Source organism: Kogia breviceps, chromosome 9 (genome assembly GCF_026419965.1).
Source record: "Kogia breviceps isolate mKogBre1 chromosome 9, mKogBre1 haplotype 1, whole genome shotgun sequence".
In the NCBI taxonomy this organism is placed as follows: Eukaryota; Metazoa; Chordata; class Mammalia; order Artiodactyla; family Physeteridae; genus Kogia; species Kogia breviceps.
In genome coordinates this window covers 103,360,956-103,375,247 of record NC_081318.1, presented here as the reverse complement: position 1 = coordinate 103,375,247, position 14,292 = coordinate 103,360,956, and the positions used below count along the sequence as shown (strand labels likewise).

The 14,292-nt window shown below is 39.1% G+C and overlaps 1 protein-coding gene across 9 annotated transcripts in view; it reads right to left on the bottom strand.

Moving 5' to 3' along the window:
- The window catches only part of HECW1 (HECT, C2 and WW domain containing E3 ubiquitin protein ligase 1), a 463,589-nt gene that overhangs the window by 356,427 nt on the left and 92,870 nt on the right, over positions 1–14,292 (bottom strand). The window contains exon 2 of one of the 9 annotated variants that reach the window (XM_067042891.1): positions 485–556. The exons of the other annotated variants lie outside the window; for them this stretch is intronic. Coding sequence (XP_066898992.1) covers positions 485–514 — 30 coding nt within the window. The 5' untranslated portion in view covers positions 515–556. The remainder of the gene's footprint in view (positions 1–484; positions 557–14,292) is intronic. 9 annotated transcript variants of the gene reach the window in all.

The window sequence follows — 14,292 nt, the reverse complement described above, 5'->3', positions numbered from 1 at the left end:
ACCTCACAGATAAGGAGAACTCCACCTGACACCTGGTCCTACACAAACCTGGAGGCCTCTAAGTACAATTGACTAGGAAGAGAAGTGGCTGACATTGAGGTAGACTGCTTCCACTCAAGATGACAGAGCAAGACTTTACACTTTAGTTAAACATGAAATGTATCTTTTCTTTCTTTCCTTTACTCTGGCATTGACCTGGAAACATAATGCCATCATCCATAACTCTCAGGCTCAGGGGGATAATCTCTGGAATTTATGAAAATTTTTTATTTCAGGTTAGGATAAAATCTAACCGACACCTAGCTTGAATGGGCAAATGCAACAAATTCTTGTGAATCCATTAACAGTGCCACCTTCATGGAAATGTCTTGTGCTCTGACAAGCCATTGTCTGTGTGGTTATCATTTTCTTTGGGCCTATAAATGCCTAAATGGCTGTCACATAACCGGACAGTGCCTCTTAGGTTATCTAACTGTGCCCCTACCTGTTCTAGAAAGGACCTACCAGGAGGCATTCACTGTTCAGGTACCACATCCTTTGGCAAGGTCATATTTCCCTGTTGAGGAATAAATACAAATGAGAATATGATCCTGACTCTTAACTCTTAAAAGTATTGCAGAATCTGCTGCGAAAGCATTAGCTGCCCAGCAAAAATCATTAGACTCTCTGGTCAAAGCTGTTCTTGGTAATAGGATAGCTCTTGTTTCTCTTTTAGCCAAGCAAGGAGGTGTCTGTGCTGTGGTCAACACCGCCTGCTGTACCTGCATTAACACTCCTGGAGCCACTTGGCTTGAAAGGGTGACTCCTTTCAACAGGGTCTTTCTTTGATTGGTTTGGTCTTGGGGACCATGGCTTTGGAGTGCACTCTGTAAGGGAACAAAATTTGCCACCCCAAAATGTCTCTTTAGCATGTGGATTTATTTTAAGCTGAAAACAAGGCCCAAAAGACTCAAGAAGATCCTTTGAACCTAACTGCCTAAAAATGCAGACAGAGGACCTGTTCCAGGAAGGGAGCTATCCCCATAGATACCTGTAATATGAACTAGGTGTGTAGACAGGGAGGAACCTAGCAAAGTCTGTTTGTTAAAACTCCTGTATCCCATTGTCTCTGCATGGCCCAGCAAATATTATTTTTACCAAACATTTGCTTTTCCATTTCCATGTCAATTGCCTCTCTCCCCTTTGAGATCCCAAACCACCACCCCCAACATCCTCTTCTGTCTCTAGCTGAAGATGTTATTTAAGGTACAGGTTTCAGCCATTTTGGTGAGTTATTCAGTTTTCCTTCCTCTCTCCCATGTACACATGTTATTAAACTTTTGATTTTCTCTTGTTAAGCTGTGTCACGTCAATTTAATTCTTACACCAGCCAGAACAACCAAAAAGGAGAAAGGAAAATTTCCTCCCTGATAACTAGAAACATTGGGAATTATCCTGTTTATTATAATCATAACAATCCCCCTGGTGCATTATATTCTCTCAAAAGCTTTAAATGCATGTTTGCAGCTGCTAAGTACCAAGCAAATGATCTCCCTAAGACTGGAACATCAGAAAAAGAACAGAGAGAATGATCGACTTAAAGACTGTGAACCTGAAACTGTAATCTGTGAACATCCCAGGGATTAAGCAAAAACATCATGACCTCTGGATACCTCACCAAAGACCAACAAAGCCGTGAGAACCTTAGCTGAGAATGGCACTCATGCCTTAAATTTTGATCACATCTTTCAGGCCGAAAGCTTTGATCAAAAGGGGGACTTGTTAAAGAGAAAAACTGTGGGCCCAAAATGGTATCACTTGTGCTAAAACCCATGATACCAAACCTAGATTTAATACCTAACCTAACTGTAGTTTCGACTTTCCCCAGGAATGTAATCTTAATCAACCAGTTTAGAATTGTCTGGTCAGCACCAGTGAGGTAACCTGTCTGTCATGCGGGCCTTCTGTATGATAAAACATGTGCCATCCCCTTCCCCCCAAAAAGAGATAACCTGGCCCCAAATAACCCTTTCTTTTCTTTTGCTAATAACTCCCTTGTCCCACCCTCTTTCTGAAAAACCTTCCATTTTGTACTCCTCCTTGGAGTGCCCTCTGCTTGCTAAGTAGAATGCTGCCTGATTCATGAGTAATTGAATAAAGCCAATCAGAGTTTCAAATTTACTTGGTTGAATTTTGTTTCTTAACAAATTAAGAATGTCACCTTAAACTGTTTAAAGAGATAAAGGAAGGTACAAATCATAAGACAATAACAGGATCCTACAGAAAAAGAACACGTCGATTTGCAAAAGAGGCAAAGAAACTCTACATATGAAACATCTAGTCATGAAAACTGATTAATCAACACACAGGTTGAAGAGACCTCAGAGAATTCGTCTGTTAGAAGAAACGTATGAGAAAATCACCCAGGAAGCAGGAGTAAGAAGCAAAGATATGGAAAATAAGGTTTAAATAATAGGGAGGGAGAAAGAAAATAATACTATGTATTAACAGGAGTTCCAGAAACTTAGAATAAAAATGGGGAGGGGTGATGTTTGAAGGAACAACAGTAGAGAAATTTCCAGACATGAAGAACAATATAATTCCTATGATTTGCAGAAGCACAGTGAGTCCCAATCAGTATAAATTAATCTACAGATACAGCACAGTGAATCTGCAGTACAAAAAGAAATAATTTAAAAATCACCAAAAGGAAAAGGAAAGATGATCTAAAGTGTAATGGCAATTAGACAAAAGTACACTTTTTTCCTAAGCAACGAAAGACTCTGGAAGACAATGTAATGATATATTCAAAGTGCCAAGGAGAAATCGAGCAGCTAGCCTAGAATTATATACTTAGCAAGTCTGTAATTCAAGAGCAAGGGTTAACTTTCAGATATAACAAAGACAGAGTTTTTTCCCATTCTAAATAGTTTACAGATTATACCAGCACACAGGATATTGAATCTATAAGTGAATTGGATTTAAGACACCACATGAATCACAGAAACAGGCAAACACTTTGGTTCATCTAAATGTGAAATGACTAAAAATAATGATAAATGACCAGACTTGGAAGTTCATGAAAAAACGGAAATAAAAGCAGTGCCAAATATGGCAGACAGAGGAGGGGAGCTGGGAATTTTAAGGCTTTTGTGTCTTTAGAGGACAATGCAGAGATTAATGAGTTTTAGTGTTGTCAAGTGAACTATGCCTCTTAAAAATGTAAAGTTAACCAATAAAAGAACTGAAACAGAACACATTATTTCCTGGGGGGAGGGGAGAAAACTCTAAAGAAAATGTGACTGATTCAATAGAAAGAAGAATGAAGGAAGACAAAAACAAGCATGACAGGCTTTTTCAGCCAGCCCTCCCCTTTGCACTGTGCCTTCCTCCCTTCTGCCTACCTACCCCTGCTTTACAGAAGTGGAAGTACCAATGCCTCCTGGAAGACTCCTGTGTCTCTGCTGCAGACTGGCTGATGTGTCCTGGTACCTTGCTTCCAGAGCTCCCTTACTTTCTCACCAGAACCCTTAAATCTGTTCCTTGTAAGTGCTTCTAGCAGAGTCTTATATAGGTGTATTTATGTATGTATTTCCTGTGTTTTTTAATTTGCTCTCGCCACTGCAAAGAGGAAGAGAAGACAGGAAGGAGGCCCAGCTGTAGGTGTCAGACAATGTCTGCTTATAGAGATTTTACTCTCCAGGTAGGAAGGGCAGGGGGCAGGGGGTGTCCTGGATGGGAAGGTAAGTAAAGATCTTCTCCCTGGAGGACCAAAGGACAGGATGAAAGGAAGTTGGGGCTGAACTGTGCTCAGTGAATGGACCCACCCACCCAGTAGTTTGAACCACAAATAGCCCAACAGTCTAATGCCCTCAAATGAGAATGAGGGACATATGTCATGGGTGGATTTAGGAAAGGAGGAAACTTGCCCACAGACAAAGACGGGACTGAAGAGAACCAACTGGGAATTCTTTTACCATCGAAAGTAGCTGTGTTCACAGGACTGCTGCATGTGGCCGTGCAGGCTGTGCACTGAATAACTCAGGGGTAAGCAGTCATTCAGAAAGGCTATGAAGTGGAACTCCTAGAGTTGTGCAGTGTACAACTTGCACACCATTCCTGGCACTGACACAATAAGCCTTGTTTTAATTGGCTCTTTAAAAAGACTCTTTCCTTGACCAAAATTTACTTAAGCTCCTGAGCCTAGTTCTCCACTAGGCTTCAACCTTGGCCTGTAAGAAGTGCAACACTCAGCGCAAACAATTTTGTCCACTCTCACCACACCCCCTCCCACACACAAACACTAAGAGATCTGAACAAACACTAGCACAGTTCCTATCAGCTCAAGGTTGTGTTCCTATGATGACGACTCCAGCCCCCTTTAAATGCCTGCCTGAGAAAACACAATGCGGCGGAAATAATTTATTGTTTGTTCTAGCCTAAAGCACTTCTTTAGAAAGCTTGCTCTTATAAATCTTTTCCCTGCCTCTTTTAGATGTAAACCTTCTACCACCCAGAAATGTCTCCTCGAGATCATAGAAGCTGTCTCTGAAATGCAGAGAGCTGGGAGATACTCCTTTCTCCCAGTTTCCGTGGGAGGGTAAGACCCTAACTTCTATGGCTGCCTTGCTCCAATTTGCAAAACTACCTCCTGCCCTAAAGAGATGAGGAAGCTGTTTCTCCTCCAGATAAGCACCAATGAACAAACCCAGGTGCCTAATCATGTAGCCCGACCCCCTTTAACATCATTATTAGCTTTCCTTTAGCACATCCCAGGTTTAAAAGGCCTTCTGCCTTTTGTTTTGACAGAAAATTGAGCTCAGGTTACACTAAGGTCTCTCTCCTACTGCAGTAGTACTGAATAAAATCTGTCTCACTGCCTTTAGTGTCCAGCTCTGTTTTTCTTTCACAGCCCCAGCTGGGCTATAAGTTCCATCAGGGCAAGGCCATGCCTGTCTTGTACAATTGGCTATCAGAAGAGTGAAGGTGCTCAATAAATATTTGCATACTGCATAAATGAGTATAATATTCTTTTTTTTTTTTTTTTTTTGTGGTACGCAGGCCTCTCACTGTTGTGGCCTCTCCCATTGCGGAGCACAGGCTCCGGGCGCGCAGGCTCAGTGGCCATGGCTCACGGGCCCAGCCGCTCCGCAGCACGTGGGATCTTCCCGGACCGGGGCACGAACCCGTGTCCCCTGCATTGGCAGGCGGATTCTCAACCACTGCACCACCAGGGAAGCCCCGAGTATAATATTCTTTTTCATTTCATTTGGACTCTGATAGTGACTTGCTCCCTTTAACTGTCATCTTGCAAAAAAAACAGTGCTGGACAAACTGATCCACAAAGGAAATGAGTTAGCGTTTCTCAAATAAAATCAGCAAATTAAAAAAAAAAAATGGAGTGATCTCATTGCTTTAGATTTCTTTTGTTTATTCAATAAACTATGCATGATTCATGCAAAATGATCTTTAGTTTCAAGCCTTTTTCAGTGATTTCCTCATCATAAGGATGAACTTACACAATAATAGAGCAACAAAAGTAGCTGCTTTGACACCTACTGTTGAAGAAAGCAAAAATATTTATTGTGATGGAGAAGTAGGTAAAAGATTTCTAACCATAATCTGCCAAGAACTGCAGGAATTATTCATACCCTGAGCTAAATATCCACAATCAGTATTCTCGTTAAATGAAACTTCATTTGTGATTACTTCAAAATAAATCCTTTGGGTAAGACAAGGAGACTTTACTTATAATTCAATTTGTGCTTTTTTCAGCAATACACACCTAAAACAATGAATACAAGCTATTACTATGTGATAGTCAAACATGTAGGCTATCAAGTATACGTAACTTAAGAAAGTGAGGTACAGTTTGCAAAAGGATTGTAACATTAAAATACATGAACACTTGTGAGATTGTGGAGGAATGGATAGCACACTACATTACTGATGATCACATACAGCCACCCATTTGAAAAGTAATGTGACTTTTTTTGCAAGCAACAAAATAATTCTTATCTAAAAGTCTAAAAATGTCTAGTAATCTCCCTCCTGGGGATTTATCCTTACGAAGCAACCCAGAAGAAAGAAAAGAAATAATGTATGAGATGTTCACTGCAACGTTATTTGCAATATCACACAAAAAAGGAAACCAAGAGAAGACAGTCTCAATAGATTATGGAATATCAACTTACTGAAGCAATTTACAACTATTAGAATGATTAAAAGATGATGTTTCAAAATAAAAGTATTTGAAATAAAGGAGCAAAATTTTATCTATCCTATAATTATAATCTTACAGCAATTAGGAGTATATAAATACCTCGAAAGGAATATAGAAAATTAAAGATAATTTTCCTTTCAATTCTGTAATCATTGTCATTATCACTATAGTATTTTTAGTACCCACAAAACTCCAAAATATGCACACAATTTTTTAAAGATGAGAAAAGGATCCTATAGGGTATAGATCTTCACTGAAACATATGAAAAATCTGCTAAGGTAGTGTGCATAGTACAGACTCTAGAACCAGTGTCTGAGTGTTCAAATTCTGGCTCTGCCACTGACTAGCTAGGTATTCTTTGGCAAATTACTTAACCTCCATGTGCCTTGATTTCCCCATCTGCAAAATGGTAATCTTAACAGTACCTACTTGTCCTTCTTAGAGCTACTGTGAAGATTAAATGAGTAAGTGCTTAAAATGGTATCTGGAACATAACGAATAGCTCAATGTTGGCTAAGTATTAATTTTATTATTATTAAAACCCTTCTTTACATAGAAGGCTTGTTACAAATCTCTCTGAAGCTTTCATAAATAAAGCTTCTATCCCAGAGTTCTACACTCACTTCACATGCACCATAATTTACTCTCCTAAATATTTTTGGACACTTAGGCGTTTTCTTTTTGCCTTTATGTTACAATGTTAATGAAATCTTCATGCACATAATTTTTCACCTAGTAGCAAGAATCTGGCGTAAATATTTCTTTCCACACAAGACAGTTCTTTAGACATAAGTCATGGAAAACAAATTCTCTAAGATTCTCTAGCCTAGAATTTAGGAGAATTGCTGAGTTTTTTCTGGAGATTTTGTGTAGGAAAAAGATTTGGAAAGTTTGTGAAGAAAATGATAACTTTAGCCAATTATGTACTATGAGTCACAAATCTACCATGGGAAACAAAAAGATGAATTAATGCTGGCCCTTACTATTTTTCTTACAATAATTATCCCAACAATATGACAGGCTTACAGAAAGACACCCATCATAGCAAGGAGGTGTCCTTCCTCCGTGGTGTACACAAAGCACACTTTGCCCTGAACATTCAGGACCCCTTCACCTCACATGTCACCTTTACAGACCCATGGACTGCTGTGACCTCACCTATCACCCCCTTGAGAAAGACCCAGAAATATGCATTTGTAATTTCCTAAACCCCCTACATTGGAGACCACTGACTGGAACCATCTCTTCCTTTTGGATTGCCCTCTAAGTAACCACTTCGTTAACTCTGCACAGCACGAAGGAGAGACTCAAACAGGCCAGTCAAAGGAGATCTTGATGAAAAGGAACCAGTGTGTAATGAATTTGAGTCCAGCCTAGAGTAAGGCTGTCACTTCATGTTCTCAGTCTTCAAACTGGGTTTGCACACACTTCCCGTTTCACAAATGCACTCTGTCCATGTTCCCCAAAACCAAAGGTATATCTGTTCCCCACCATGAATCTTACATTGACTGTTGATATAAAACCTCCTGGAAAACAAAGGATTAATGTGAACATATTCCTGAAGCTTATTTCAATCAAGCTGCTTTGGTAAGGTTTTATAACTATTTTCGTTAAGGTCAAAGCATAGAAACAGAGTCAGAAATGAGTATTACCAAGCCTGGTAATAAGATGTACTTGGTAATAAGATGTACTATCGAATGGGGAGGCAAAGTGGTAATAATTTTTAAAGACCCTGCCTCTTCTATTTCCCATATGATGCTCCTGAGAGAGACTCCCACAAGAGCAAAGCAAAGAGCCTGATGCAAAATATTGGTGGCAGAAGGGCTTTATTTCATCATCAAGAGATTGGTAACAAAGCTCGGGGTCGAATCTATGTAATTATCTCAGAAGGAGAATTCAGAAGTGAGATGACTGTCTCAGCAACACGTGTTAACACACACTGTGTGAATCAAAAAAAACAGGAAGATAAAATTTTCTGACAGAATAAATCTGACTTGGCTAATTGTTTTGTATGTTTGGTTAAAAGTGACTATTTTACCAATTAAGTAACATTGGGACAGGAAGGAAGGGGGCAGCGTACAACCATTAAAAAAATGACGCAACCATTAAGAACAGGATATGACAAAAATTGCTTAGAACCCACTAGGCCCAAGATGGCAGGAGATTTGACTTCCAGTGGACCTTGAGCCTCATTATACACTCATGTAATACATTAGCATATGCTAAATGACACACCCACCAGTGCCATGGCAGTCCTATTTAATTTTAATTTTATTTTATTTTGCTATCAACATTTTTTAACATCTTTATTGGAGTTTAGTTGCATACAATGGTGTGTTAGTTTCTGCTGTATAACAAAGTGAATCAGCTATACGTATACATATATCCCCATATCCCCTTTGTCTTGCGTCTCCCTCCCACCCTATCCCACTCCTCTAGGTGTTCACAAAGCACCGAGCTGATCTCCCTGTGCTATGCAGCTGCTCCCACTAGCTAACTATTTTATGTTTGGTAGTGTATATATGTCAATTCTACTCTCTCACTTGACCCCAGCTTACCCTTCCCACTCCTCGTGTCCTCAAGTCCATTCTCAACATCTGCATTTTTATTCCTGTCCTGTCCCTAGGTTCTTCAGAACTATTTTTTTAAGATTCCATATATATGTGTTACCATACGGTATTTGTTTTTCTCTTTCTGACTTACTTCACCCTGTATGACAGACTCTAGGTCTATTCACCTCACTACAAATAACTCAATTTCATTTCTTTTTATGGCTGAGTAATATTCCATTGTATATATGTGCCGCATCTTCTTTATCCATTCCTCTGCTGATGGACATTTAGGTTGCTTCCATGTCCTGGCTATTGTAAATAGTGCTGCAATGAACATTGTGGTACATGACTCTTTTTGAATTATGGTTTTCTCAGGATATATACCCAGTAGTGGGATTGCTGGGTCATACGGTAGTTCTATTTTTAATTTTATAAAGAACCTCCATACTGTTCTCCATAGTGGCTGTATCAATTTACATTCCCACCAACAGTGCAAGAGGGTTCCCTTTTCTCCACACCCTCTGCAACAATTATTGTTTGTAGATTTTTTGATGATGGCCATTCTGACTGGTGTGAGGTAATACTTCATTGTACTTTTGATTTGCATTTCTCTAATGATCAGTGATATTGAGCATCCTTTCATGTGCTTGCTGGCAATCTGTATATCTTCTCTGGAAAAATGTCTATTTAGGTCTTCTGACCATATTTGGATTGGGTTGTTTGATTTTTTGATATTGAACTGCATGAGCTGCTTGTATATTTTGGAGATTAATCCTTTGTCAGTTGCTTCATTTGTAAATATTTTCTCCCATTCTGAGGGGTGTCTTTTCATCTTGTTTATGGTTTCCTTTGTTGTGTGAAAGCTTTTAAGTTTCATTAGGTCCCATTTGTTTATTTTTGGTTTTATTTCCATTTCTCTAGGAGGTGGGTTAAAAAACATCTTGCTGTGATTTATGTCATAGAGTGTTCTGCCTATATTTTCCTCTAGGAGTTTTATAGTGTCTGGCTTTACCTTTAGGTCTTTAATCCATTTTGAGTTTATTTTTCTATATGGTATTAGGGAGTATTCTAATTTGTTTCTTTCACATGTAGCTGTCCACTTTTCCCAGCACCACTTATTGAAGAGGCTGTCTTTTCTCCATTGTTTATTCTTGCCTCTTTTATAAAAAATAAGGTAATCATATGTGCGTGGGTTTACCTCTGGGCTTTCTATCCTGTTCCACTGATATATATTTATGTATTTGTGCCTGTACCATACTGTCTTGATTACTGTAGCTTTGTAGTATAGTCTGAAGCCAGGGAGCCTGATTCCTCCAGCTCCGCTTTTCATTCTCAAGATTGCTTTGGCTAGTCGGAGTCTTCTGTGTTTCCATAAAAATTGTGAAATTTTTTGTTCTACTTGTGTGAAAAATGCCAGTGGTAGTTTGATAGGGATTGCATTGAATCTGTAGATTGCTTTGGGCAGTACAGTCATTTTCACAATGTTGATTCTTCCAATCCAAGAACATGGTATATCTCTCCATCTGTTTGTAATGTCTTTAATTTCTTTCATCAGTGTCTTATAGGAAAAGAAACTTAATTCCTACTTATGTACACAGTTTTGTTGCAACGAAGTATGACACAATGATCAATAAGACTTCCCTGAATAAAAATATATTTATATTAGAGTAAAATTCAATGAAGTCAATGAAATTAGAAATATGAGTTCCAGAGGGCAAAGAGTAATGCAAATGTCCAACAGTTAAAGGAAAACGTTACAAGTATTTTATAAATCATGATGATGACTACTGAAGTACTATAATATTTAGATTCCACTGGGTATATATTTTAAATCAAAATAAGAGTTTTATTGTAAAATCTCAACAGTAAAATAAGAAATGATATACCTTGCAACTGTTTAGACTTACTGAAGAACATTTTTTGAATGCCAATTTAAAAGTGCAAAAGAGTTCACAGTTTAAAAAATTCTTTTAGGGAGGATTTGTATGAAAGAACACAAAGAGCACTATTGCAGAGAATATTCAGTAAGAGATACACAGTGTGGGCTGAAGACATTTGTGAACCGAAGGGAGAGATGAGGACAGGCAAGCACACCTTAATCATGACAGAACATTCTGAGTGTCAGAAGGAAAGAAGAGAGGATGGTCCCTTATACACTTACAAGCTTAAAACACCTCAAGAGGAGGGGAAAAATAAAACTCTTTTAAAAGTAATTTTTTTTCTTATGAATGCATGTATGTGTATATAAACTATCACAAACCATTCTTTTTTAAAAAAAAATGTATTTATTTATTTATTTATTTATTTATTTATTTTTGGCTGTGTTGGGTCTTCATTGCTGTGCGCGGGCTTTCTCTGGTTGCGGCGAGAGGGGGCTACTCTTTGTCGCAGTGTGTGGGCTTCTCATTGCGGTGGCTTCTCTTATTGTGGAGCACGGGCTCTAGGTGCACAGGCTTCATTGGTTGTGGCACGCGGGCTCAGCAGTTGGGGCACACGGGCTTAGTTGCTCCGTGGCATGTGGGATCTTCCCAGACAAGGGCTTGAACCCGTGTCTACTGCATGGGCAGGTGGATTCTTAACCACTGCGCCACCAGGGAAGCCCTCACAAACTATTCTTTATGTGACTTTTAAAACCACCGTGGGTTTACATTTTCAACAAATAAAGTATGCAACTTAACTCTAAAACTTAACTAAAAACCAGCAGAAGTGACTTCTTAGCTGATGTGTATGGTGAAAGAAGCCATTAAACCCACACTCCTAGCATCTCTATCTGAGCCCAGCCACATCTCTGACTCAGGGTGGCTCTGACCCTTGAGTGGGCAGCTGCATCTCTGAGGGTGTTGAATCAAGGAGGCAAGAGACTTCGTGCACAAAAAATTACCCCCAAGAGTCAGAGCCAAACAGCTAGGACACGTGTGGCAGTCCCTTCCTTGGACAACACAAATGCTGAATTAGGTCACCACTGAGGGGCTGGCTGTTTGTCATCAAAGTATGATTCACTCCCTGCAAAGCAAAACAACTAAATATGAAAAATCCCATCTGGACCCTAGATATTTAATAAAATAATTGTCTTAGAAATAGTAAGATATGTTTGGGTTAAGATACAATCAAACTTATGGTTACTGGGGGAAATGTGGGGATAAATTGGGAGATTGGGACTGACATATACACACTACTATATATAAAATAGATAACTAATAAGGACCTACTGTACAGCACAGGGAACTCTGCTCAGTGCTCTGTAATCACCTATGTGGGAAAAGAATCTAAAAAAGAGTGGATATATGTATATGTATAACTAGCTCACTTTGCTGTACAGCAGAAACTAACACAACACTGTAAATCACGTATACTCCAATAAAAAATAAAAAAAGATAAAATCAGGTGAAGATAGAGATCCAGTCTATTTTTTGAATTAAAATACCGACAAAATACCAAAAACGTTAAAATACAAAAAAATTGAAGTGCTACGTAATGTCAAAATTAAGAAGCAGACAGAAAGGACTCTCTCCTCATAGTATCAGGGAGGAAGGAAAACAGTCACCCATTTGTCATTAGGAACAATTCCCACCAATCACAGCACTGATGGTGCCAGCCTGAGGAGCAACTCATCCCCCAGGGCTTTGCCGTCTGAAGCAGCAGAATGTGAAGCAGGGAGGAGAAGGGTTTGGCTCCACCCAGGGGCCCTGGGTTCAAGTCACCAAGTACACCAGCAGCCCAGCATATCACCTACAACAGGTGACAGTTATCTATTGTTCTCAAGTCATTTTTACCATCTGTCTGTCCCTCTACCTAGAGAACACATTAGACTTGTTGCAACCAACAAGGGGAATACAGCGGTTTCCAAACTCCTGTGAAAAACAACCCCTCTCCCTCCTTAAAAAAATAGGCTTGCTGCTCTTTCAATGTTCCCTGCAGAGAAAACTTCCTCGTTGAACTCACCTCGCATGAGCCAGCGGAAGGTTGAATGCTGGTTACCACAGCCCACCTTTTTGGCTCGTGGAAAGTAATAATAGGTTAAAACACCACCTCCCCTCCTGTTGAAGCATTTGCCTGGTTGTACCCACAGAGCTGGGTCGCCATAATGAATTTAAAAAACAGGGGTGGGGGTCAGCTAACCAAGGAAAGGATATCATCTCTGAATATGGTGAGGTTTTGTGGGAAAAAGGAAGAGCAGGGCGGGGGGCACACACACTGGGATTACAGTGTTTCATGTACTGTTTCTGATCAGAGAAGAATGACACAGTACCCCAGATTCTTAAGGACAGAGAAAAATCTCATGTTAGGTCAGCATTTAACACAAGATTAAATTCCCACTAAGTGCAGAAATTAGATTATGTCCTCAACCCAATCTTTCTAGCTTTAGGAACTATTACATGGGTATGTAAACTGCAATACCCTAATGGAGTGTAATTTTTGCATATCTTTTTCTAGAGCCTTAAAAATATTTAGGTGCCTTCAACTAGTTATCCTACCACCATCCTTTGTAAATAATATGAAAGAGCAAAAAAGCCTTATTCATAAATCCATTCACGTAGTGTTACGTATGTTCTAGAAAACCCAAAACACTCAGTAAATCCAAAAAGAAGGACATGATTTATTGAGTTACAACTCTAAAAAAAGATATATTTGCACTAAATGAATTATTTATCAAGAGTTTATATATAGTAAGATAGGAAGATGCATATGTTGTCATATCTAGGGAAAAGTCAGGATATAGAAATAAATGTAAAATCTTAACAGTTGAGGAAAGGTGTCTATTAAAACAAGCTAAAAAATACAGCACACCAAAAGTTGACATTGATTATCACAAGGCAGTGACATCGAGGATGATTTCTGTTTCTTCTTTATACTTTTGTGTGTTTTCCAATTTCCTAAAATGAACATGTATAACTTACAATTAGGAGAATTAGTTGAAGAACTTCTTTAAAAAGAATCTTCACTAATGGACCATTTGTTAAAGCAGCAACAATTTCAGGCTAAGCCATCACAAATGTATTTTTCACATTGTGTTCTTCCATCAGTTCTCCTGTTTTTCTGCATTATGTGAATTTGCCGTCTCATTTGAGACTATTCAACTCAGCTAAAGAGACAAGAAGAGCAAATAAAATGGATGAAATGCATAAGCAATGTAAGGCATAGAGGGTGAGTTAGCAAGTGACTTGTGAGCCATAGGAGAAACTCATAGTATATGTTAAGTATAGATGATGATTAAGCAAGTGGCTCATGAGGCATGGATAGAATTCATAGCATGTGCTAAATACAGTAAGTTAGAAACTCATTATGCTAAAAATACATAGAAAATGGAATATATAATGGCACCAATGTAAATGTTACTCAAAGTTAGGAATGGATGGACAGACCGAGTCAAGAGGTGACACCTAGGTCACCCCTGACATCAACCATCCACTGGTGACACCCACTGTTGTCCCTGCTCTTGTTCCACACATGCTTTGCCCAAGAAGTACGATTAGAAACTGCCTGTTTCATGGCTAATTGGTAAGCTACAGCCATGGGTTAGCCATACTTGCTCCCAT